The sequence below is a fragment of the Heteronotia binoei genome, chromosome 1 (genome assembly GCF_032191835.1).
Source record: "Heteronotia binoei isolate CCM8104 ecotype False Entrance Well chromosome 1, APGP_CSIRO_Hbin_v1, whole genome shotgun sequence".
Classification (NCBI taxonomy): Eukaryota; Metazoa; Chordata; class Lepidosauria; order Squamata; family Gekkonidae; genus Heteronotia; species Heteronotia binoei.
Genome location: NC_083223.1, coordinates 248,271,677 through 248,294,345, shown reverse-complemented (window position 1 = coordinate 248,294,345; position 22,669 = coordinate 248,271,677). Strand labels below are relative to the sequence as shown.

Here is a 22,669-nt window from a genome sequence, read left to right as displayed (position 1 = left end):
TCTGGTAAGTCATTCCAGAGGACTAGGCCTCTCAGAGGGCCCAGAACCTGGTTGTTGCTGTCCTAAGAAAGGCAGGACAAGGAGAAGGCAGTCCAAGGAATGTAACTGGCACATGGGATTATACCAGGAGGCACCTTCATACTTCTCAAGCCACCATAGGCCACAAAGAACTTTGAAGGTAATGACCAGCCCTTTGAATTGGACCAGGAAGCAAACAGGCAACCTGTGCTGCAGACAACAGTGGAGTGCTATGTTCCGAGCTGCTGCTCCTAGCAGGGAGTCCTGCTGCTACAGTTTGTACCAGTGAATTTTCAGAGCCATTTACATGTAGAATGGGAATATCTCTTTTCTGCCACCCCCGCTGCTTCTCTAGTTCACCTGGGAGGAAACGGGGAACTCCAAAGGGCAGGGAAGACTGGCTGAGATTCTGCCAAGATTCTTACTCTCACAGTTTTCATATTCTGCCTTACACTTAACTGAGCTCCATAGAGAAAATGCTGGAACCCAACCATAGCAAGTTTATCTGCTTCAAATATTCATTTCAAGTGCTTTTAAAATCCAGATTTTCCTCCCATCTATTCAATACATCAAATACATAAAGCGGCCTTGAACTGATTCATGCAGAGGCCTTATGAGATGCTGTTCCTTTTAACTGGAGATGCTGGGAATTGAACCTGGGACCTTCTGCGTCTCAAGCAGATGCTTGACCATTGAGACAGTCCCTCCCAGACAACTTGTTATTCATCCCTTACTCTTGAGGAGCTCAGGGCTGTGTACATTGCTTTCCCTCCCTGTAGAAGGAATGCGGTTAGAGTGAGAGTGACTGGTGGCCCAAGGTCATATATCAAACGGTGATGGTGGAGGATTTGAATGTGGGTCTCCCAGATCCAACTCCACCATGCTGGCAAATGGAGTGAAGTCTAAAGCAAGCCTAACCCAAACAGTGCCTAGTTAATTTCTCTCCCCTTCTCTATGAACCAGTCAGTTCAGACACCACTTCTGTTCCTGGAACTACCAGGAAGGTCTCTGCACAGCTGAGGAGAGGAGGGCGGTTGCTCCCTGTTGCTCCAGGAGTTCTTGCAAGAGAAAGCAGGTGTCTAAGAAGCTCGCCTGCTCCTGCAGTTCTGTGCTACATCTCTCCTGACTGATGAAAAAGCCCAGGTAACCTTCGGGTGCGAGCCTTTGGGGGGAGAGCCAGTTTGGTGCAATGGTTAAGTCTGCGGACTCTTATCTGGGAGAACCGGGTTTGATTCCCTACTGCTCCACTTGCACTTGCTGGAATGGCCTTGGGCTAGTCATAGCTCTCACAAGAATTGTCCTTGAAAGGGCAGCTTCTGTGAAAGCTCTCTCAGCCCCACCCACCTCACAGGGTGTCTTTTGTGGGGGGAGAAGATATAGGAGATTGTAAGCTGCTCTGAGTCTGATTCAGAGAGAAGGGCGGGGTATAAATCTGCAGTCTTCTTAATAAAAACGGTGTTGCCTATCTTGCCTTTTTAATCTGATGGGAGCAGGTGCAGCAGCAATCCAAGAGCTGAGGCTGCCAGTCTCTACTGGGGTATCTGTGCTCAAGAGCTGAGAGGTGGCACCTGCCTGAGAGACTGGGTCCTGTCCTCCTGGCATGGAGTCATAGATCTGTGTGTTTGGGTGATGCAGCCCTGCCCTTGAAATATAGCTGGATGACAAAGGGAAAGGCACCCTCCTGGCTCTGAGGATGCCTTGCTGGGCTTTGAGTATTCTAGCATACTTCCCCTACCCCATCGTCCTGGAGCTGCTGCTCATGACGATAGGCTTGCAGCAGAACAGCTTGAGCAAGGCTGAAACTGGTTCCTTGTTCAGCACAAGAAGGACCAAATAAGGAGCTCCTGCTCACATATCCCTAGCAAAGGTTTGGGCTGCCTTAAATCCTAGACCTCTCCACCTTTTTCTATGGAGTTGTTCCTAAATAAGATGGCCTGGAGCTGTAGGAGGTGATGCCCCCATGTCAATGCTTAGGAGCAGTGCCAGATTAAATCCTGTAGGGGTCCCTAGTCAGTTGAAATCTCAGGGGTCCTCTTGCAAATTATCCTCTTAATATGGAGGGTCAGAGCGCTCACCCTGCCACCTGTGACTCCTGCTGCAGCCTGCAGGCACCTTCTCAAAAGCCCCTTTGACAAAGTTGTGGGGGAGAGGCAAAGCTGGCAACACCACCAGCAGCACTAGGCAAGCTGGGCAACGTGCGGCTCAGTTGCTGGCTTCATGTGGAGGCTGGGAGGGCTGCAAGCAGGGGGGAAACTGCAGCGGGGGTGGGGGGCAGCCCAGGGCCCATAGGCCAGTGCCTCCTTGGCCTATTTGTTAATCTGTCCCTGTTTAGGAGTGGGGGAGGAGGAAACCCTGATTGACATGTCAGTGTCTTTCCATCATTTTAGATTTTCTTTTCATGGCCCTTCAGGGCTGAGCCTCCGTTTAGAGAACAGAATTCCAGCACTGATGCTTCCTTGACCTCTGGGAAGTTTCTGGGCCTGTGGTGTGGCTGCAGTTTTGGAGCAGGAGTGGCTTATACTGCTGTGGACTTGGATGTGCTGGGGTGGCCTCAGGGGTTCTGGGACCATGGGCAACAGTCAAGGATGAGGCCTCATGATCACTGAGTGTGGCAGGCAGGGAAGTAATTAGAGCACTGCTTCCCTGATGGCCCTACGGCTGATTTCTTGCCAGGGTATGGCCCAGCTGTGACTCTGTAGGCAGTGATGATGGGGGTTGGAGGACCAGTGCAATGGTCGGAAGGGGGGCATTGTCCCTTGCAGCATGGGTTGCCCCACAGCTACAACTGCAAATGAGGTGCGCTGTAGTGAGCTATCCCTTCCCTCATTCCTGGTCCAGAGAGACTCCCCATGCTGGATAGGAGACTCTTCCTTTGGTTACATCTTAGGCTAGTGCACGCAAGTAGGAAGGGAATTGGGCACAGTTGTCATAAAGCACAGGGAACCTCAACATTGGCTGGGAGTCTGTATGCACAAAGGAAGAGCACTCCAGCAATCCACAGGGTTTGTTGTTGGGGGAGGGAGGGAGGGGTGTCATTGTTATTTTAACTCCAGTCTGTTCCACTTGTCCTTGCAGCCAGCAAATGCCAGATCATTCCTCATGGCCTAAATATAACCAAAGGTTTTAGAGAGGGGTTTTTTTTTTTTGCAAGTTGCATCTAGGAAACAGAGGAGGCTTTAGCTATGGTGTGGGGAGGTCCAGTTGAGACTCTTTCCTGCAATGTAAACACCTCCAGTTTTCTTTGTAAGGGGCTATTCTTCCTGCCCTGTAGGGATTGTGTCTTTGGAGCCCACACCAGTCTTCATACCCAAGCCAGCAACTCCCTTCAGCTTCACTGTGCCTGAATCTGCTGCCCCCATCCCAGTATGAAATAAAAAAGAGTGCTGTCTCTTGCACTGGACTGAGTGAGCCACATGTACAGTCCAAACTACACGTGGCTGACAAGCAGGCTAGACAGAGGCGGGACTTCTGCCAACAGCATCCAAGGACAGGGGTAAAGATTGTGAGCAAAGTCCATGTGTGTCACAAGCCATCGGCATCCTGTCCAGAAGGAAATAGGAAGCCCATAGTGTTCAGAAGCTCTGCTGCAACATGCTCCTGCCCAGAAGTGCTGAGGAAATCTGCCTACCGGCCTTGGGTCCTAAGATGCTATGGGGAAAGGCAGGCAGATAAATAGATCTTGTAAATAAAGTCCTGAGTTCAAGTCTTTTTTTTTCAGCCATAAGTTCATTTAGGTGGCCTTAGGCCAGCCTCTCTCTCTCTCCATTAGCTCCTACCCCACTATTGCAGTGTGGGGCTAGGAATAGCTGCCTACTTTGCAAGGCAGTCATAAGGATTACTGATCCTCCCATAGCCAGAAAATTGTGGCTGGAGGGTCCCGGGAGATAAAAAATTTGTTGAGGGGGGCCCATGGGGCTTGGCTGCTTCTTCCCTCCAGCAGCCAGCCCTCCTGGTCTCAGCTCTCTCTTGCCACCCGTAGTACACACATGAAGCTGCCTTATACTGAATCAGACCTTTGGTCCATCAAAGTCAGTATTGTCTTCTCAGACTGGCAGCGGCTCTCCAGGGTCTCAAGCTGAGGTTTTTCACACCTATTTGCCTGGATCCTTTTTTGGAGATGCCAGGGATTGAACCTGGGACCTTCTGCTTCTCAAGCAGATGCTCTACCACTGAGCCACCGTCCCTCCCCTAAAAGTAAAACACTTTGGTTGATTGTTTAAAAAACAACGTGGGTTCAGTTCAGACCGAGGTCTCCATAAATGTACAAGGAAGGAGATGATCGGAGGTGCCTGCACTAGGAAGGAGGGGTAAAAATGAGAGGGGGGAGGGAGGGAGAGAGTTCCCATCATGTGCTTGATATCTTAAGTAATTAAAAATGGGGTGAGGGGGGTGGGGCGGGGGGGTTATTTTACAGTGTATCTTCTCTCCTGTGGACTGTGCATTTCTGATCCAGCCCCAGGCGCTCTCTTTCTCCCTTGCTCTCTCTCTCTCTGCTGCTCTCACTCTGCCCCTTGCTGTCCCACGCTCTCTCTCTTGCTCTGTCACTCTCGCTGCTGCTCTCTCACTGTTTCTTTCTTGCTGTCGCTCTCTCCTCTCTCTTGCTCTTGTCGCTCTGTTGTGCGCACTCTTTCTTACGCTGTCTCTCCCTCCCTTTTCCTCGGGTCCAGCGGAGGGACCCTACAGAGGGAAGGGGGGTTAAATAGAGTGGCCTCCCCCCCATAGCTACAGGCCTGATTACTGAGGTACACAATGTACTTTGAACTCTTCATGTACCGTAGTGATCATGGTTGGCTGTTTATCCTTCTCCTGCGTGCTTAGGCCTGGGTGTTGTCTCCCAAGCTGCTTCCTGGGAGGAAGCCCAGTCACTGAGGAATATCCTGGTTTCTAGAATGGGACTGGACCACAGCACCTGTTTGCATTGTGTTGACCAGGAACAATGGCACATGGTATCTGTGTTTTGCTCAAGGCTGCTTGGAAATGACTCTTTTGATGACTGCATGAATGCCTCTGAGTTTCCAGATGCACTTGAGGCAGTGCCTTACTTCAAGCTGGAGGAAGTTCCTCTGACCTAAGGCAGCAGCTTCTCACTCAAGTGGCTCTTTGGTTGGAGGAAGGCTTCTGGCTTTGATGAGCAGTGCAGTAGGATACAGGCCTTTCTGCCAAAGGCAAGGTGTTTTGGTATGGCTTTAGTTTGGCACTCTCGCATTGGCTGGTTTCTTCCCTTTGCCCCGGCCAGTTTCTTTCATCAGAGAGATGCTTGTTCTGTTATGATCAGTGCTGCTTTCACTGTTATCATCCAGTAATCTCAGTCCAATATTCGCTCCCTGTTCTGTAGAACTGGGTCAAGACTGATGGATACATGAACAGGTGTTGGGAAGGATGGATCTTTGGCCCCCAGAAAGGTGTTACTGGAGACTGCAGGGCCCCATGGAAAGAACATCCTGGGAGTCTCCAATGTGATAAAGAAATCAGGTAAAAATCACCCTTACCTCTGCAGGCAAAAGAAGCATACTGGAGGAAACTTCTCCTTGATGCAAGGGAAAAGAAAGATTTTATTATTTGCATATCAGGCCTATGTTCTACAGTCCTGCCCCCCTCCCCTGCAGCTTCTTGTTAGCAGTGGTCATGCAGTGCCGTGCCAGGGAAGGGGAGCTAAGAAGGCTAATACGGCAAGGTGGGGAAAGACGCTCTCCCCCACTTCCATTTGCACAGTCACAGGGTTCAAACTCTGATAGAACCTCGTTAGTAGTTAAGTAGGCATCTCTGAACCAGTTAGGTTGTGCCTCCTACCAAATATGGCAGTGAGTGCTTTTGTCTCCGACTGTAACTGGGTAAGTCCATAATGATCATTGCAAGATCTGTGATCTCTATTGTATGTCTTTGGCCGTTTCCACCAGCTGCTCAGTCTTGGATCTCACTGATAAAACTTTCCAGGTGTGTTCTACACTGACCTGTTTTGAGCTACTTTGCTAATGGATCACATCTGTATTTCCTCCATTCATGAAGACTTCTGGGTGCTTTCTGCATTGGAGTCCCATCTTCCAGTATTTTACTCTCATTGATCCTAATTGCCCATACTCAGAGTAATGAGAGGTCCCAGGAGAGGGAGGGGTTGTTTTCAGGGTTTGGGAGCCTTGAAAAGCTTATGGCTTTTAAAGGAATAGATCTTACAAAGAGAGGAGTTCGGCTCAGGTGGAGAGGAAACACAGAGGCAGCCTACAGGATGGCAGAGCCTCTACTCTGCACCAAATCCACATTTTTATCCCACCCTTCCTCCAAGGAGCTCAAAGTGGCATACATAGTTCCCTTTTCTTCTCTTTATCCTCCCAACAACAACCCTGTGAGGTAGCAGAACAAAGTTTGAGTCCAGTGACACCTTTTAAGACCAACAAAATTTTGTTCCAGGTAGAAGCTTTTGTGTGCAGGCACACTTCTTCAGATACAGTGAAACAGAATTTCCTCAACCATTACTTATAGAGAGAGAGAGAGAGAGAGGAGGGGTTGGTTGCCAGGAAGGACTAGTTAGGATCAAGAGGCATAAGTGGTTATAACTGAGATTGGATCAAGGCAGATGGTAAAATCTGTGAATAGATGTTGTATTATTGTGGGTGAGGAGTTGAGAATTGGGGGGGGGGGGTGGCTATCTATGTGCAAGAAAAGGTTTGCCCCCCCCCAGTACTTGTGAAAGAGAGCTGTCCTTATCCAGTAGAGATTGTAAGTCACTGATGATGTTGTTCAGTTCTCACATGTTTGTTAACTCTTGTATTTGTATGCCCATTCACTGTCATTCACAGATCTTACCAATTGCCTTAATCCAAGCTCAGCTATAATCGCCCAGTTACATATGCATCTTGACTCTAAATAGCCCTTCTTGGCAATTAACCCCCTCTTCCCATACGTAATGATTGAGGAGATTGTTTCACAGTATCTGAAGAAGTGTTCATGCACATGAAAGCTTCTACCCAGAATAAAACTTGGTTGGTCTTAAAAGTGCCACTGGGCACAGACTTTGTTCTGTTGCTTCAGACAAACATGGCTCCCTACCTGAACCTGTGAGCTAGGTTAGGCTAGAGGGTCATTTCAGACTTCTGGTGGGTGGTTTTTGCAGAGTCCATATATGTTTGCTATGCCCCTTTATTTTGTCACTTCATTTATATCCAGTGGCAGGTTACATATCCTCTCCTTCATTTTGTTGTCACTACAACAACCCTGTGGGGTGGGTTAGGTATGACTGGCCCAGGGTTACCCAGCAAGCTTCCCTGGCAGTGGGGAATTCAAGCCCATGTCTCCCAGATCCTAACCCAGCAGTCTTAACTGTTGCACCAGGCTAGCTCTCTTCCTTCCTTCAAATTTTCCTATGCCCAGTCATTCCATCGCTAAGGCATTTGGATTCCTCCCCCCTCCATCCTTTGGCTTGTGTGTGTGGGTTCATCTATCACACTCATTCAAAATGGTATCAGACTATTTAATTATCCTCATGAAGCATGTCAAGAACTGGAACTGACCCTGTCTGTCTGTCGGTCGGTGTCTCGGTGTGTCTCGGTCTGTCTGTCTGTCTGTGTCTGTCTGTCTGTCTGTCTCTGTTTGTCTCTGTCTCTGTCTGTCTGTCTGTCTCTCTCTGTCTGTCTCTCTCTCTGTCTGTCTGTCTCTCTCTCTCTCTGTCTGTCTCTCTCTGTCTGTCTGTCTCTCTCTGTCTGTCTCTCTCTGTCTGTCTCTCTCTGTCTGTCTCTGTCTGTCTGTCTCTGTCTGTCTGTCTCTCTCTGTCTGTCTCTCTCTGTCTGTCTCTCCTCTCTGTCTGTCTCTGTCTGTCTGTCTGTCTCTCTCTCTGTCTGTCTGTCTCTCTCTCTCTCTGTCTCTCTCTCTCTCTCTCTCTCTTTCTTTCTTTCTTTCTTTCTTTCTTTCTTTCTTTCTTTCTTTCTTTCTTTCTTTCTTTCTTTCTTTCTTTCTTTCTTTCTTTCTTTCTTTCTTTCTTTCTTTCTTTCTTTCTTTCTTTCTTTCTTTCTTTCTTTCTTTCTTTCTTTCTTTCTTTCTTTCTTTCTTTCTTTCTTTCTTTCTTTCTTTCTTTCTTTCTTTCTTTCTTTCTTTCTTTCTTTCTTTCTTTCTTTCTTTCTTTCTTTCTTTCTTCACTGCCTGGAGGTCCTGATTGGATTCTCTCATGTCCCAAGGGTGGGGTTCATCAAAGGTCTCAGGATTTGGCCCTGAGGTTCAGGTTTGCAGACTTGTCCGGGTGGGAAATTGAAATCTTTGGGCTGTCAGCTGCCCCACACATTTGACAGCTTCTTTTGAAATCTCTATAGCTTGCAGTCAAAAGGACTAGAGACTTTATTTTAAAAACTAGGCTGGGAGACTGTGGCAACAGATCACTATAATAGCTAGATTTGAGTCCAGTGTTAACTTAGTCCAAGCTTTAACTCTCAAAAGCTTATAGCCAGCAATATTGTTGGTCTCTGAGGGGCTGCTGAACTCAAATCGAGCTGTTCTACTGCTGATCAACATGGCCACCCTCTACAACCAAGATTATGTCAGTTATCTAGAAAGTACCAATTTTTATAAAAGCCCTCTGTAAAGGAACCATTTGTCACAAGCCCCATTCCCTCAGATTGTAGATGATGCCTCTGTCCAGTGTGATAACCCTTCCCCTTATTCCTTGGTTCTTCAGTGCCTTAATTCTCTTGGCATGTGGTCAAGATGGATTCCCAAGTTAACAGTTTAGTCCTTTATGACTTGGGTCTATTTGAGACTGATGAACAAGAGGCAGAGAAGTTGTGGCCAGAAAATTTATAATTTCCCCTTGGGAATCTGTGTCCTTTCTGGGGTTGATCCCCAATTTCTCCCCCCTCAAAGGGTAGAAAAAACTAGCCATTTGGCTTTTGCAGTTCTCTCCCTTTTGCTGTGACAGCCTAACAAGGTATCAGATTGAAAACCTTATGTCTATGATCTGTGCAGAAAATTGTCTCTGTGTAGAAACAGGTTCAGTATGCTTCCTTGTGGCAATGACTGCATATGCACATTTGTCATGAGAGGAAATAATCTGGCACAAACTGCCAATGCTTGACATTTTACCACATAGTTCATTTCCATTTTTTGTGTGTGGCTAGTTCATCCATTCAAAGCCACATTTTTGGGGGCACAATTCCTAGTGACTTGTGGAAATATGACCATTAGTACAGCTGTTCAGTGCGACAATACCAGGTCCACCCCCCAAGAATCTCCTCTTCTAGCATGCTGAGGCCCTGGCCACTTTAGATTAGTCTCAGGTATGTGAGGGTGACAGAGTATTGTTTCACCAGGTGTTCACATTTACTTTGTATTGGATGGGATCCAACCAGAAGTTCCGTTGGTGGAAAAAAAGAAGGGATGAGGTTCTCCACTCCACCACATACAGCTGAGTGATCTTGGGTCTATCACAGTTCTTTCAGAGCTGTTCTCTCAAGAGCAGTTCTTGAAAGGGCTCTCTCAGCCCCACTTACCTCATAGGGTGTCTGTTGTGGGGAGGGGAAAGGAAAGGAGATTGTCAGTCTCTCTAAGACTCCAAGTGAAGAGCAGGGTATAAATCCAATCTCCTCTTCTTTGTCTTCCTCCTCCTCACACAGCCAGGGAAATGCTGTTCACCATTTTGGGGTCAGGCAGCAATTCTTCTCCAGGCCAGTTTTGCCAGGGATCCTGGAGGCTTTTGGGAGTTGGTTTTTTTTGCCATCTTCTGGTAATGAAACAGGTGTCACAGGGGTGTATGTGGGGGAGGTATTTGTGAGTTTCTTGCATTGTGTAGGGCAGTGTTTCCCATTTGCAGGGTCGTGACCCGGTACCAGGCCACGGAAGCTTCACTACTGGATCACAAGAAAAGCCAAAGCTAGCCCCGCCCCCAGCAAACCTAGCCTCGCCCCCAGCAAAGCATGAGCTCTGTTTGGCTTCCTTCCTTCCCCTGTCTCTGTGTTGTGCAGAGAGGAGCTGGGCTGCCTCTCCTTCCTTCTCCCTGCCTCCCAGTGTTTAAGAGAAAAGCTGGGGTCCACTGGCACTTTAGACCCATGAAGTGTTCTTCAAGGTATGAGCTTTCATGTGCCTTGCAGTATGCTCTTTTGGGGAGATTTCCCTGGGAGGCCTGGGGGGCAAAGAGGGGTGTGTGTGTTTTTTTTCAGCTGGAGAAGCGAGGAGTGGTCATTCCAGTAGCTATTTTTTTTACCATACGACCCCTGGGCAGAATTGTTGCTGGCTGGGATCATCTGATGGTGAGAGGCTTTTTTTTTCTCTCCCCCACTTTCTTTCTTTCCCTGCAAGTGATGCTCTGTATGTATTCTTGGTGCTGGTGGGGGAAGCAACCACTGTTGCTGGAGGGCCCCACTGGTGGACATTCTGGTGCTTTTTGGGCATTGTATGAGAGAATTTTGGACTGGATAGTCCACTGGCCTGATCCAACATAGCTCCTCTTATGTTCTTACTTTCTATGTCTTCTTTTCCTCTCCTTCCATTTCATTCTTTCCCTTTCTTTCTTTCCTTCCATTTTTGCTGGATGAAACTTTTCTGTTCATTATACTGATGTTGCAGACATAGGAGCTCTGCCAATGAAAAGTTGGCACCCCAGTTGTAGCCAGCTGACCTTTCTATGAGATTTCTGTGAGAGTAAGAGGTATGGGGCAGAAAGAGATTATTGGAGATTACTGCAGTATATCTCAACAGCACTGGAAGTGATGGTACTATAATTTGGCACCATTTTACTGGTCCTGCTTTTAACAGCTGTCTGACATCAAAATTAAACTCCTTCTGTAGATATTAAAAAGGATGAAAGAAGTTCACTGGCTAAATATCTGCAAAACAGCTTGCTTTTAAAGGCATGGGAAACACAGCTAGTAAAAAGCTGCAGGCCCCTCATAAATATCCTTTTTTGGGATAACTGCAGAAAAGCTTGTATGAACTTCATATAACTGGAAATTAATTCATTAATTGCAGTACAATTCTCTGCTACCTTTCATAGCAATTTCCCAGTGTTTCAGCCAAAGAAAAAGTATGAGAAATAGCTGTCGAAAGATTTTCTTGAAACCAAGCATGCTTGGTTATAGCTTGAGTCAGGGTTCCAGTAGTAGCTGCTGAAGGAAGGGCCTACTAAACGTTTCAGCATATTTTGAGGTAGAGCAGCTTCCAGGGCCCAGTGTGGGTGATACACAGTGCTGTCATTCCTGATGGCAATGGCAACAGCACTCCCAACTGCATTACACTGGCCAGTGCTGTTGAGGAAGGGGTGTGTAGGTGGTGCAGGCAATTGAACATGGGCATTAGGAGTGCTTGCAAGTTGAAGAACATGCAAACAGATAGGTGCATGCAGGTGTGGGAGTGGAAAGAGAGGACCGCCCACTTTCCACCCCCATTTTGGCTTAGCATGAGTTTCAGAGAGATTTTTCTGAAAATGAAGTTACTTCCGAAGAAGAGGCAGGTTTGGGGGAGTGCCCTGGAAGTGACATCACAGGAAAAGGTGGAGTTTTGGTTCAGTGTGCCCCAGAAGTGACATCACTTGGCCCTTGACACCACAGGGAGTGACATAATTCCTGTCTTCCGGCTCCACCCCCAAAGTCTCTTGGCTCCACCCCCAAATTTTAGTGGTCCATGAAAGAGAAGTGTAAAAATAACCAGGCCATAGGAAAGAAAAGTTTGGGAAACCCTGGTGTAGGGGGTTGGTCAGTAGATGATCCTAGAGGTCCCAGCAATATGATTTCCGTTTGACCACTAAAAAAGGCTATGCTGGGGATCCTGGGAATCCTCTATACAGAAGCCAGGTGTGTTGGGGGCTGTAGTTAAAAAGGGTGAGACTGAGTGAAAAAATCTACCTGGATCCAGACCAGTTGTAATCTTTTCAAGACCAAATATTTTCATATCTTTGCTGAAAGCTTGTGAAATGTGGTGCTTTTTATAAACAATAATAACTGAAGATTCCAAACAGCAGAAATCTCACACTGCTGTGAATGAACCTGAAGTTCCTTGCATCCCTGCTAAGTGGTCTCTGAGATATGGATTTCTTTCACTACTCCCCTTGGGATTCCGCTGAGCACCTATCCATTCAGATAAGATCACCTGAAGAGACCCTGCTCCAGCTAATCATTTTTCCCGCAGGGTCTTTTCTGTGGTGGCCCCATGTAAGTCCCTCCTGAAAACATTTTGGTTAGAGGTCTGCATCATCTGCCTTCAGAAAAGAATGCAAGATCTTCCATTTTAAAATGACCTCCTTTTAAAGATAACTTGGTGTTACAGAAGCAAATAAACATCCTCTGGATAATGTATTCTATTTATTTATAATATAAGTACATGTACATTAGAGTTGTGTGTTTTACATTTTTAATTGGAATATAAATTTCAGTTGCCATTTGGATACCTTAAAAAGGTTTAGTGTAGGTCAGGGGGAGAACTAGAGCTTACCCTGAACTGAATTGTCATTGCTGCAGTTTGGTTTGCAAGTGGTGGAAAAGAATTCAGGGCAGGGTGAACTCAATAATCAGAATTATACAACCCAGACTATTTGTGGAAAAACTTACCCATTTAGTAAGATCCAGAGGAGACAGACAGCGAGAATGTGTCTGTACTTTGGAATTCTTCTGCAATGTGCTTTCTTAATTTCTAAAGTCTCTGCTGTACTTTTAACATGACTCTTGTATTTCGATCTCCAAAATCCAGTGTGTGGGGGAGGAGGGGGCTGAGTCTGTCTTGAATTTAAGACAAAGATGTGGGGCTGATCCTTGATTTACGTCCTCAGGAACCCCGTATAGCCTTGCTCTGACTGAGCCACTGCCCCCCTCCCCACAATCTTCAGAAGTTGTCATAGCCTGTTGGGGGAAACTGACTAAGTGTCACCTGATGCTGCTGACAGCTGTTGCCTTGTCCTCCCTAACACTGGGACAAAAATGGCAGCTGGGATTCCATCAGGGTCATGTGACCTAGGCCTGCTGCTAAAAATAGCCTAATGGACCCCAGGACAGGGCTTGAGGGTCAGGAGGAACGCAAGTGCTGGAGAGGCAGACGAGACCAGACCAGAGGGAGTGAGACAGGCCCAAGGAGGAAGAGAAGCAAGTTGGGGTGGATAGAAAAAACTTAACAGGAGTGAGGAAAATTACCTGAGATAGGCCTAGGGAAGCCAGAGAGACAGAAAGAGGAGAGTTGACCAAGTGGGGAAGAACTCTGACAGAGTGTGAGGGGAGAAAGCCTGAAGGGGAGAGAGGCACAGGCAAGCAAGAGATCCAGGCAACCCAGAGGGTGGGCCGCATCGTCTGCACAGCCTGTTGGAGTGTGTGGTGGGGGCAGCGCTGGTGCCGCGGGGATGAACTTTGCCGTGGGCTTCAAGCCGATGCTGGGGACCTCGCAGAGCATGGACAACCTGGAGAAGCAGCTCATCTGTCCCATCTGCCTGGAGATGTTCACCAAGCCGGTTGTGATTCTGCCCTGCCAGCACAACTTGTGCCGCAAGTGTGCCAACGACATCTTCCAGGTGAGCGGGAGGGGCTCCTGGCACTGGCCTGGGGAGGCTCAGGCCTCCTGCTAAGCTGCTGGGTTTTTTTAAACAAAAGAACAAAATCCACGGAATACCTTCTATTAGGCACAAAATATTATGGAAGCTTTTTCTTGTTTGTTTGGGGGGGGGGGCGTTGTGTGTGAAATGGCCAAGCCCTACTTTTGACCTGTAGAACTAGTTGAATCAGCAGTGGAAGTGTGATTCCTGAGGAACTACATCATAGGTACACACAGAACCACTGTGAGGTAGTTATTAGGGTTGGACTAGGATCCAGAAGAGGTAGGTCTGCCAACTTTGGGTTGGAAAATTCTTGGGAGTTTTGGGGGTAGAGCCTAGAGAGTGGAGGAGAGACCTGAGCAGGTATAACTCCATAGAGTCCACCCTCCAAAGTAGGTTGGGGGAAGAGATCTCTGTAATTTGAAGATCAGTTGTAATTTCAGGAGATCTCCAGACCCCACCTGGAGGTTGGCAGCCCTAAATGAATCCCTGGCTTCCTGTGAAAGCTCACTGGATGGCTTGCCAGTCACTCGCTCTCAACCTAACCCATCTCACCGGATTATTGTTGTCAGGTATAAAACTGACATCAGGGTAAAATTGATGAGGAGAGAATGAGGTTGAAAGCCACTTTGAGTCCCCATTAGTGGGATATAAATATATGCATTGCCAACAAAAATTTGCAGTTGGAAGGAGTGTTGCTCAAGTTCATCAGGCTGTGTGAGGTGGACTGAACCATGGGAAGGGCAGGCAGGGGCCTGGAACAGTTTCCCATCAATAGTGAGCACCTGCAGAGCAGACAGAGCTGAGACGAGGGTGAGTTGTATTTCTAGTTTTATACATACATTTGCAGTTATGCATGCAAACCAGCATATGCAAATTTTGGGCAAACATTGTTCCTTTGTTGTTTTTTATCCTTTTGAAAACAACCACTTTGGGATGGGCTTAGCCAGGAGTGGCCAAACCTGTTTAACGTAAGAGCCACATCGAATAAATGTCAGATATTTGAGAGCTGCAAGACACGAATGGCAGATGTTTGCGAGAAGGACGGAAGGAAGGAAGGAAAATAGGAGGGAGAAGTGGAAAGAAAGCAACTTTAACTGCATTCTCCAAGCTGCCAGCTGGCTTGGCTTGGAGAAGTGATTAAAAGAGAGAAATGCCTTTTCTAAGTCAGCTGACAAGGCAGTGGGAGCTTCGAGAGCCACACAATATGTGTGTAAGAGCCACGTGTGGCTCCTGAGCTGCAGTTTGGCCACCCCTGGGCTTGACTGACTGACTGACTGAATTGCAATAGTTACACCCCACCTTTCCCACTGTCAGTGGGATCTTCTTTTCTGATTCTACCTGGCTATTTAGGCAAGAACATAAGCAGGAAAAACTGGCTCCTGCCCTAAGGAGTTTGCCAGTTAAATTTCACCCTTCAAGGGAATGTGGAAGAGGAGGAGGAAGCACAATTGGATGGTTGGTGAGCCTGTTATCTTGTGTTAGTGTTTAGGTAGAACACTGAAGCTACTATGGCAAAATCCGAGAAAGGCTTGAAAGGGGAGAAAGAGAGAGTAGGTGACCTTGTGTGCCTGTTCTGGGTGGAAGTTCCAGACAGCAAAATTCTGACTCACATGCTGGACCTAGGGACAGGGTCCCTGGCAGAACAGCAAAGCCCACAGGTTCTTTCAGAAATCTGCTCTTGCTGCAAGGACCAAGCAACCTTTATGCAACAATTTAAAAAGAAGGAAGTTCTTATTCTGTGCCTACTATTTAAATGCCAGGGTCTCCTCATTCTAACTGATGAAATGCCCTCTTCTCTCCCCCCCCCCCCACCGATTCATGCCTTATCTAAGGAAGAGAATTGGGAGGGTGGAGAAATGAATGGGAGTAGATAAAAATTCTTCAGAAGATCTAAGAGGAACTATGGATGGGATGTGAAGGTCATATGGTGAGTGCTTGGCAGAAAGGATTCTGGTTTTTTTTCTACAGCAGTTATTACTGTTTATACCTGTAGGGTGGGGTGTGTTAAGAACATAACAGAAGCCATGTTGAATCAGGCTAATGGCCCATCCAGTCTAACTGTCTTTCACACAGTGGTCAAAAAAACTAGGTGTCATCAGGAGGTCCACCAGTGGGGCCAGTGTTGCCTCCCCCAAGCACCAAGAATAGAGAGCATCACGTGCCACAGAGAGTTCTATCTGTACCTTGCAACTAATAGCTACTGATGGACCTCTGCTCCATATGTTTATCTAATTCCCTCTTGAAGCTGTTTGTGCTTGTAGCCACCATCACCTCCTGTGGCAGTGAATTCCATGTGTTAATCACCCTTTGAGTGAAGAAGTACTTCCTTTTATCCATTCTAACCCAACTGCTCAGTAATTTCATTGAGTGCCCATAAGTTTGTGTATTGTGAGAAAGGGAGAAAAGTACTTCTTTCTCTACCCCATGCATAATTTTATAAACCTCTGTCATGTCATCCCTCTAAATTGTCATTTCTCCAAACTGAAGAGCTCTAATCTCTTTAACCTTTCTTCATAGGGAAAGTATTTCATCCCCTTAATCCTTTTCTGCACTTTTTCCAGTGCCATAATATCTTTGTTGAGGTATGGTGACAAGTATTGTACACATTATTCCAAATGAGGCCACACCATCTATTTATACAGGGGCATTATGATACTGGCTGATTTGTTTTCAGTTCCCTTCCTAATAACCCACAGCATAGCATTGGCCTTTTTAAATTGCAGTTGCACACTCTGTCGACATTTTCAGTGAGTTATCTACCATGACCCCAAGATCTCTCTCTTGGTCAGTCTCCACCAGTTCAGACCCCATCAACATGTATTTATAGTGAGGATTTTTGGCCCCAATGTGTGTTACTTTGAACTTGACCACATTGAACCTCATTTGCCCCATTGATGCTCACTTACCCATCCTTGACAGATTCCTTTGGAGTGCCTCACAATCCCCCCTTGGTTCTCACCACCCTGAACAATTTTGTGTCATCTGCAAACTTAGCCGCTGCACTGCTTACTCCTCTTTGGATTTGTAAGGCTGCACCTTACCAGAGGTGTTGTGTGTGTAGGCCAAGTAATCTAAGTGTACACAACCCTAATCTGGATGGCCCAAGCTAGCCTGATGGTGTCAGATCTCAGAAGTCCAGGGAAGTTCAGGGTTGTTATACAGAGGCAGCCAATGGCAAATTACCTCTGAATGTCTCTTGCCTTGAAAACTCTCTGGGGTTGCCCTAAGCCAGTTGCAGCGCTTTCCACCACCACCACTAAGTGTGCACACCTCCTTCCAGCAGAAGAGGCTCTTCCTTCAGGAAACCTAACAATCCCCATATACCTCTTTCTGGGTCCCCTGTGATTGATCTGAGGGAGGCTTTTTCCTCAAAAGCTGATGCCAAGCAATGCAGGCCATCCTGAGGTAGCCACATTCGTCTACTGCAGCAAAATAACATAATACTTTACTGTACTCTGAGTGTGGCTGCCTTTGAAATTGGTCTGAACACTTCAGTTGCTCCAAAATGTGGCCAGGCCAGGCTACTTCAGGGGGTGGTTACAGGAATGGCATCACCCCAGTGCTGAAAGAGGTGCATAAGAACATAAGAGAAGCCATGTTGGATCAGACCAATGGCCCATCCAATCCAACACTCTGTCACACAGTGGCCAAAAAACGAACAAAACCCCTAGATGCCATCAGGAGGTCCATCAGTGGAGCCAGGGCACTAGAAGATCTTCCACTGCCTACCCATCTGTTTCTGGGTACAATTCAGACTGCTGACTCTTACCTTTTAAGGCCCTAAATGGCTTGGGGTCAGGCTACCTCAAGGACTGTCTCCTCCCATAGTATCCAGGCCACCAGTTAAGATCTGCCTTTCAAGTCCTGCTCTCTGTGCCCCCAGCTTCAGAGGTCAGGTGGGTGGCAACTAAAGTCAGAGCATTTTCGTGGTGGCACCTTGCCTTTGGAGCACCTTCCCCTTTGAGGCTTGCCTAATACCTACTTTCTTTCAGACACCAGGCTCATAATTAGGGTTTTTATCTTACCAGTTTTCTGTGCCTGTTTTAGGGATAGTTTTTAATGCTGTTTATACCCAACAGCTCGTTTTTAAATATTGTGATGTGGTTTTAATGATAAGCCACCTTCATTAGGACTCTGAAGAGACAGGTTAGAAATATTTTAAATAAGATAAAACGGAAGTCCCGGGGCACCTTAAAGACTGACAACGTTTAGTAGAGCATTTGCTTTTGTGTGTCAGAGCTCACTTCCTCAGAGGTATATGGGATCAGCAAATCCTTCATTGCAAACAACACACAAGAAAGCATTAAATGCTCTGCCTGAGGGCAGCGTGTTGCGTGCTTTGGACAGAACAGGAAAGTTGGTCCACGTAGAAGTCTAATTACATTCCAGGGGAAATATTTGCATTGGAGTTTTACTATGCATAGACAGTGCCACCTAGAGGCAGCAGAGAGGAAGGCAGGAGTGAGTGGATCGGAAACTGTTCTCTTCTCCCGGTAGGGATCAACCAATCCATATTTTACTGAGGCCCTCACCTGGATGGCCTAGGTTACCCTGATCTCATCAGATCTTGTAAGCAAAACTCAGACAGCTCTGGTTAGTATTGGGATGAGAGTCCACCAGGAGAAGTCCAGCGTTGTTGCACAGAGTCAGACAGTGGCAAGACATTTCTGAACCTTTCTTGCTTTGAAAACCCTAGAGGGCTGCCGTATGTCGGCTGCAACCTGGCTGCAGTTTCCATCACCATTCTGGGGAGGGGCTGTGGTTCAGCGGTAGTGCACCTCCTTTGTATGCAAAAGAACCAAAGTTCAGTCTCTGGCAGCATCTCTCTGTAAAGGATGTCAGAAAGTAGGCACTGAGAGCCAGCCAATTGTTTCTCTGGATGGTTCTCATAGTATTTCATTATATTACATACTATTCTGACATTGTCTTTCAGATATCTTCTAGGAAGAAATCCTGCCTGGTCTTGATGCGTTGTGGACTGTAAAACCTTCTTCAAGTGTTGTGCCAATATTGCTGCAAAAATTTTGTAATCCACATTTAAAAGAGAGATTGGCTGGTGTTTTTTAATATCTTTGAAGTCTGCACCCTCCTTTGGAATTAGAGATTTTGTAGCTTCTTGCCATGAAACTGGTATTTGAGCTTCCTCTTGAATCCTTTCAAAAAGAAGTTTAAATGGCTCTATGACGCAGAGTGTTAAAGCTGCAGTACTGCAGTCCTAAGCTCTGCTCACGACCTGAGTTCAATCCCTGGTGGAAGCTGGGTTTTCAGGTAGCCGGCTTGAGGTTGACTCAGCCTTCCATCCTTCCAGGGTCAGTAAAATGAGTACCCAGCTTGTTGGGGGAAAGTGTAGATGAATGGGGAAGGCAATGGCAAACCACCCCGTAAAATGTCTGCCGTGAAAATGTTGTGAAAGCAATGACACCCCAGAGTTGGAAACGACTGGTGCTTGCACAGGGGACCTTTCCTTTTCTTTGCCGCCTCTGGCAGTTATTTTGTGGCAGCCATTTTTTGGCTGTGCCCACCAGACTTTGTCAGACTGCCAAAGGTGCCCACAAACTCAAAAAGGTTGCTCTAGTGCAAGAAGTCTCCATCTGAAGCAAGAGCACTCATAGCTGTGATTATTGTAGGATCCTACCCTACAGGGTTCAGACCCTACCTCTTCACAGTATATAATGAAGTCTGTGACCTCTGTCCCCCAGTACCTCTTGGTGTGTGGATCTTTTCATAAGAGCAATAGGCCATCTAATCCAGCAGCCTCTTTCATGCAGTGGCCATCCAGTGGCCCCCAGAAGGTCCTCCAGCAAAGCAAGGAGGTGAATGACCTCCCCACCCTGTTGTCCCTCCCATCCCCAAACACTGGCACTCAGGGGATCACTGCCATTGAAGGTTTTCAGCCACCCTATATCAATTTATTGATCAGAAATGTAGACAGTTTTAGGCATGGAGAGGGGGTTTATCTTTGAACTCCCAATATTAAATATCAGTCTAGAGCGTTAAATCAGAAAAGAGCTTTATATTGGGGGGGGGGTGTATATGAGAGAGAGATATCAATATAAGTGTCCCATACAATAAAATAAAGTGTCATTCTAGCATTTCTTGCTCTGAATCATTAAAAGTTTTCATTCTAGCATAAGCTTTTATGGACTTACTTTGTCCAGACAAGTTTAGACTACGGTAAAAAAGCAGATTTCAAGGCTCTACAAGACTCCTATGTATTTTTGCTACAACAGGCTAACACAGCTGCCCCCCTGGATTCATTCATGCAATTCCTTCCCATTAATATCTCCCTTTTCTATCATGCAATGTCCAAGGCAGCTTCTCTACTTAAAAGGATCTTAAGTAAGGAGGCTGGGAAAATATTCTCCCTGCTGGAGACTTTGGAGAGCTGCTGCGTGTCAACTAGAGGGCCCAGCAGTCTGACTTGGTATAAGGTGGCTCCTGTGTCCCCTTGCACGAAGAGGACTGCCCTTGGTACTATTGCTCACCAATTTCAGAATTTAAAAGCAGTTTTTCTTGTTGCTCCCAGGCTTAGAACTAATCCTAAATTAAGGAGCTGAAGCAATGGGAGCCAGATGGTTTGACACTTAGGACATGCAGCTTGCATGCAAGATACTGCAACACCCACTGTTATGACTTACTTCATACAAGTTATCATGTCATTCTTCCCTCCTCCACCAAATCCTCGCAACAACACTGCAAGGCAGGGTAGGCTGAACAAGAGTGACTGGCCCAAGGTCATGGCGGAGTAGGGATTTGAACCTGAGTCTCCTAGGTCCTCCTACAATACCCTAGCCACTACGCTCTGCTGAATCTCAGAAGGCCTGCTAGAGAATTGCTTGGCAAGATAAGAGCACCAGGTTGCCAGGGATGATGGAGCGTCTGTGACACTTGCCAGCCCTGGCTACTTGCCTGGCGGCTTCTGTATGAATTTGAGCGATGCCCAGACTAACAGCAATCAAAGGACCTGAGGCTGGTTGGAGAGCAAGCCCTGGTGTCTAGAGGCAGCCCCATTCCAGCAGCTGTTTTTATGAGTTGCCTTCATAGCTTACTCATTCTGATACCACACACACTGTGCTGATTGGGGTGTTGCTACACCTAGTTCTATTTGAATAGGAAGAATGCAAAGGGCAGTGTTGTTCAGACTGGCAGCCTGAGATAGCCAGAGCAAGGGCAAGTGATTCTGCTGGAGTATATTCTTGGCAGAGGGTATCCCCTTTTCCTGGCTGTTCTCCATGGATGATCAGGGCTTGCCCCGGGAGATAGGGCCTGTCATGTCTGAATGGCAAGTTATACACCTATAGAAGTGGGGTCTGTGGGGCTGGGTTCTTGGCTGGGGAGCCCTTCTCATTACTTTCCTTGGAGAAAGGCATCTCTTGGGAGGTGGTAGCTCCAAAGGTGGGTGTTGAAGGTTTGTGACTGACTGAATGGGATGTGTCAGTCCTGGAGAAAGAGAGAAGAGCTGGAGCCAGTTTGGTGTTGTGGTTAGGAGCGTTAATCTGGGAGAACCGGGTTTGATTCCTCACTGCACCTGCTGATGTGACCTTGAGTTAGTCACAAGTTCTTTCAGAGCTGTTCTTGAAACAGCGGTTTTCAAAAGAGCTCTCTCAGCCTCACCTACCTCACAAGGATGTCTGTTGTGGGGAGGGGAAGGGAAAGGAGATTGTAAACTTTCTGAGACACTGAGTGAAGGGCAAAATATAAATCTAATCTTCTCTTCTTCCATATTGGCAAATCCGCCAGTGTTCCCTGCTCTGGGTTACCCCCAAAAAACCTTCTCCACACTGTTTGCCCCAGTGGGGGTTATTTAGACTGGGGAGAGGCTTGGGCCATTGCCAACGGCCCCAATTCAATTTTCCTCTTTCCCTCCCCACCGCAGATGCTTTTAAGCAACAGAAATGTCAAAAGACAAAGAATCATGGGGGTTGCATGTCTGTTTAGTTTGGTTCTCAGATTGGGATGAAGAAGTCAAGGGGTGAAGGCTTACCAAGATACCCAGTGAAGCTTGTGATCCCTCTGGCTCAAAACTCCTGCAGGGCCTGGGGACCTCCTAGGCTTGCCAATCCCCAGGTCCCAGCGGGGGTTCCTTCGCTTTCCCAGGCTCCTTTCCACCCCCAATCAGCTGGCTGGTGTGGGGGGAAGCCCCGCCCCCAGAGGACCATGTGCCTTTCTACCTCCGGAGGCGCCAGTCTCCGATTGAAAGGCTTCCTCTTGGGATGGTGTGTGTTACTTTGAAGAAGTTGGCAGCAACTCGTGAGTGGAGAGGCCAATCTCTCTCTTCAGAGTCACCAGAAACGGGGTGGGGGGAAGGGAAACTGCTGAGCACTTCATTATTCCCTATGTGGAGATCAGTTCTCATAGGGTATAATGGGGAATTGATCTGGAGGTTTCGGGGGCTCTGGGGGAGCTGGTTTTTGAGGTAGAGGCACCAAATTTTCAGTATAGTATCTCTCAGTATAGTGCCTCTCTTCAAAGTACCCCCCAAGTTTCAAAACGATTGGACCAGGTGGTCCAATTCTGTGAGCCCCCAAAGAAGGTGCCCCTATCCTTCATTATTTCCTATGAAAGGAAGACATTTAAAAAGGTGTGCTGTCGCTTTAAATGTGATGGCCAGAACTCACTTGGAGTTCAATTATGCTTGTCACACCCTTGTTCCTAGCTCCGCCCCCAATGTCTCCTGGCTCCATCCCCAAAGTCCCCAGATATTTCTTGAATTGGACTGCAACCCCAGGACCTCCCCCAGTGAAAACAAATAGATCCAAGTCTGGGGAATTTATTAACTGATGGCTTCTTGCCCAACATCCTGGGAACTGAATTAAGCAGGCGGTTGATGCAATTGGCCCTGGGTGCATCTTGTGCCAGCTGGAGCCTTCTCAGCAGCAGCTCTTGGTGGTAAATCCAAGTAGGCAGCTGTGTTGGTCTGTAGAACAAAGTGATTGCACCTTTAAGACCAACTTAGAAAGAGGCGGGTGATGGTTGCCGCTGGGAGCATAAATGGAAGAAAACCAGGAATGTTTCAGCTGAGCAGCGGCCAGACTGCATCGTTGGTGCTGGTGCCATCAGCAAAGCCTCCTCCCTTCTCTGAGATCGGACTCCAAGGCAAGGTCTTTCAAAATGCTTCTTAACTGAAATCTTCTAAGTGGAGATGCTGCCCGGAGTGCTGTT

The 22,669-nt window shown here is 47.2% G+C and overlaps 1 protein-coding gene and 1 non-coding gene across 2 annotated transcripts in view; one reads left to right on the top strand and one right to left on the bottom strand.

Annotated features, from left to right (window-relative positions):
* Positions 1 to 4,130: 4,130 nt before the first annotated feature.
* Positions 4,131 to 4,197, bottom strand: TRNAL-GAG (transfer RNA leucine (anticodon GAG)). Its single transcript has one exon. It is a non-coding gene; the product is annotated as a tRNA-Leu (tRNA).
* Positions 4,198 to 13,173: 8,976 nt separating this feature from the next.
* Positions 13,174 to 22,669, top strand: part of TRIM54 (tripartite motif containing 54) — a 40,309-nt gene continuing 30,813 nt past the window's right edge. The window contains exon 1 of the mRNA XM_060251194.1: positions 13,174 to 13,483. Coding sequence (XP_060107177.1) covers positions 13,316 to 13,483 — 168 coding nt within the window. The 5' untranslated portion in view covers positions 13,174 to 13,315. The remainder of the gene's footprint in view (positions 13,484 to 22,669) is intronic.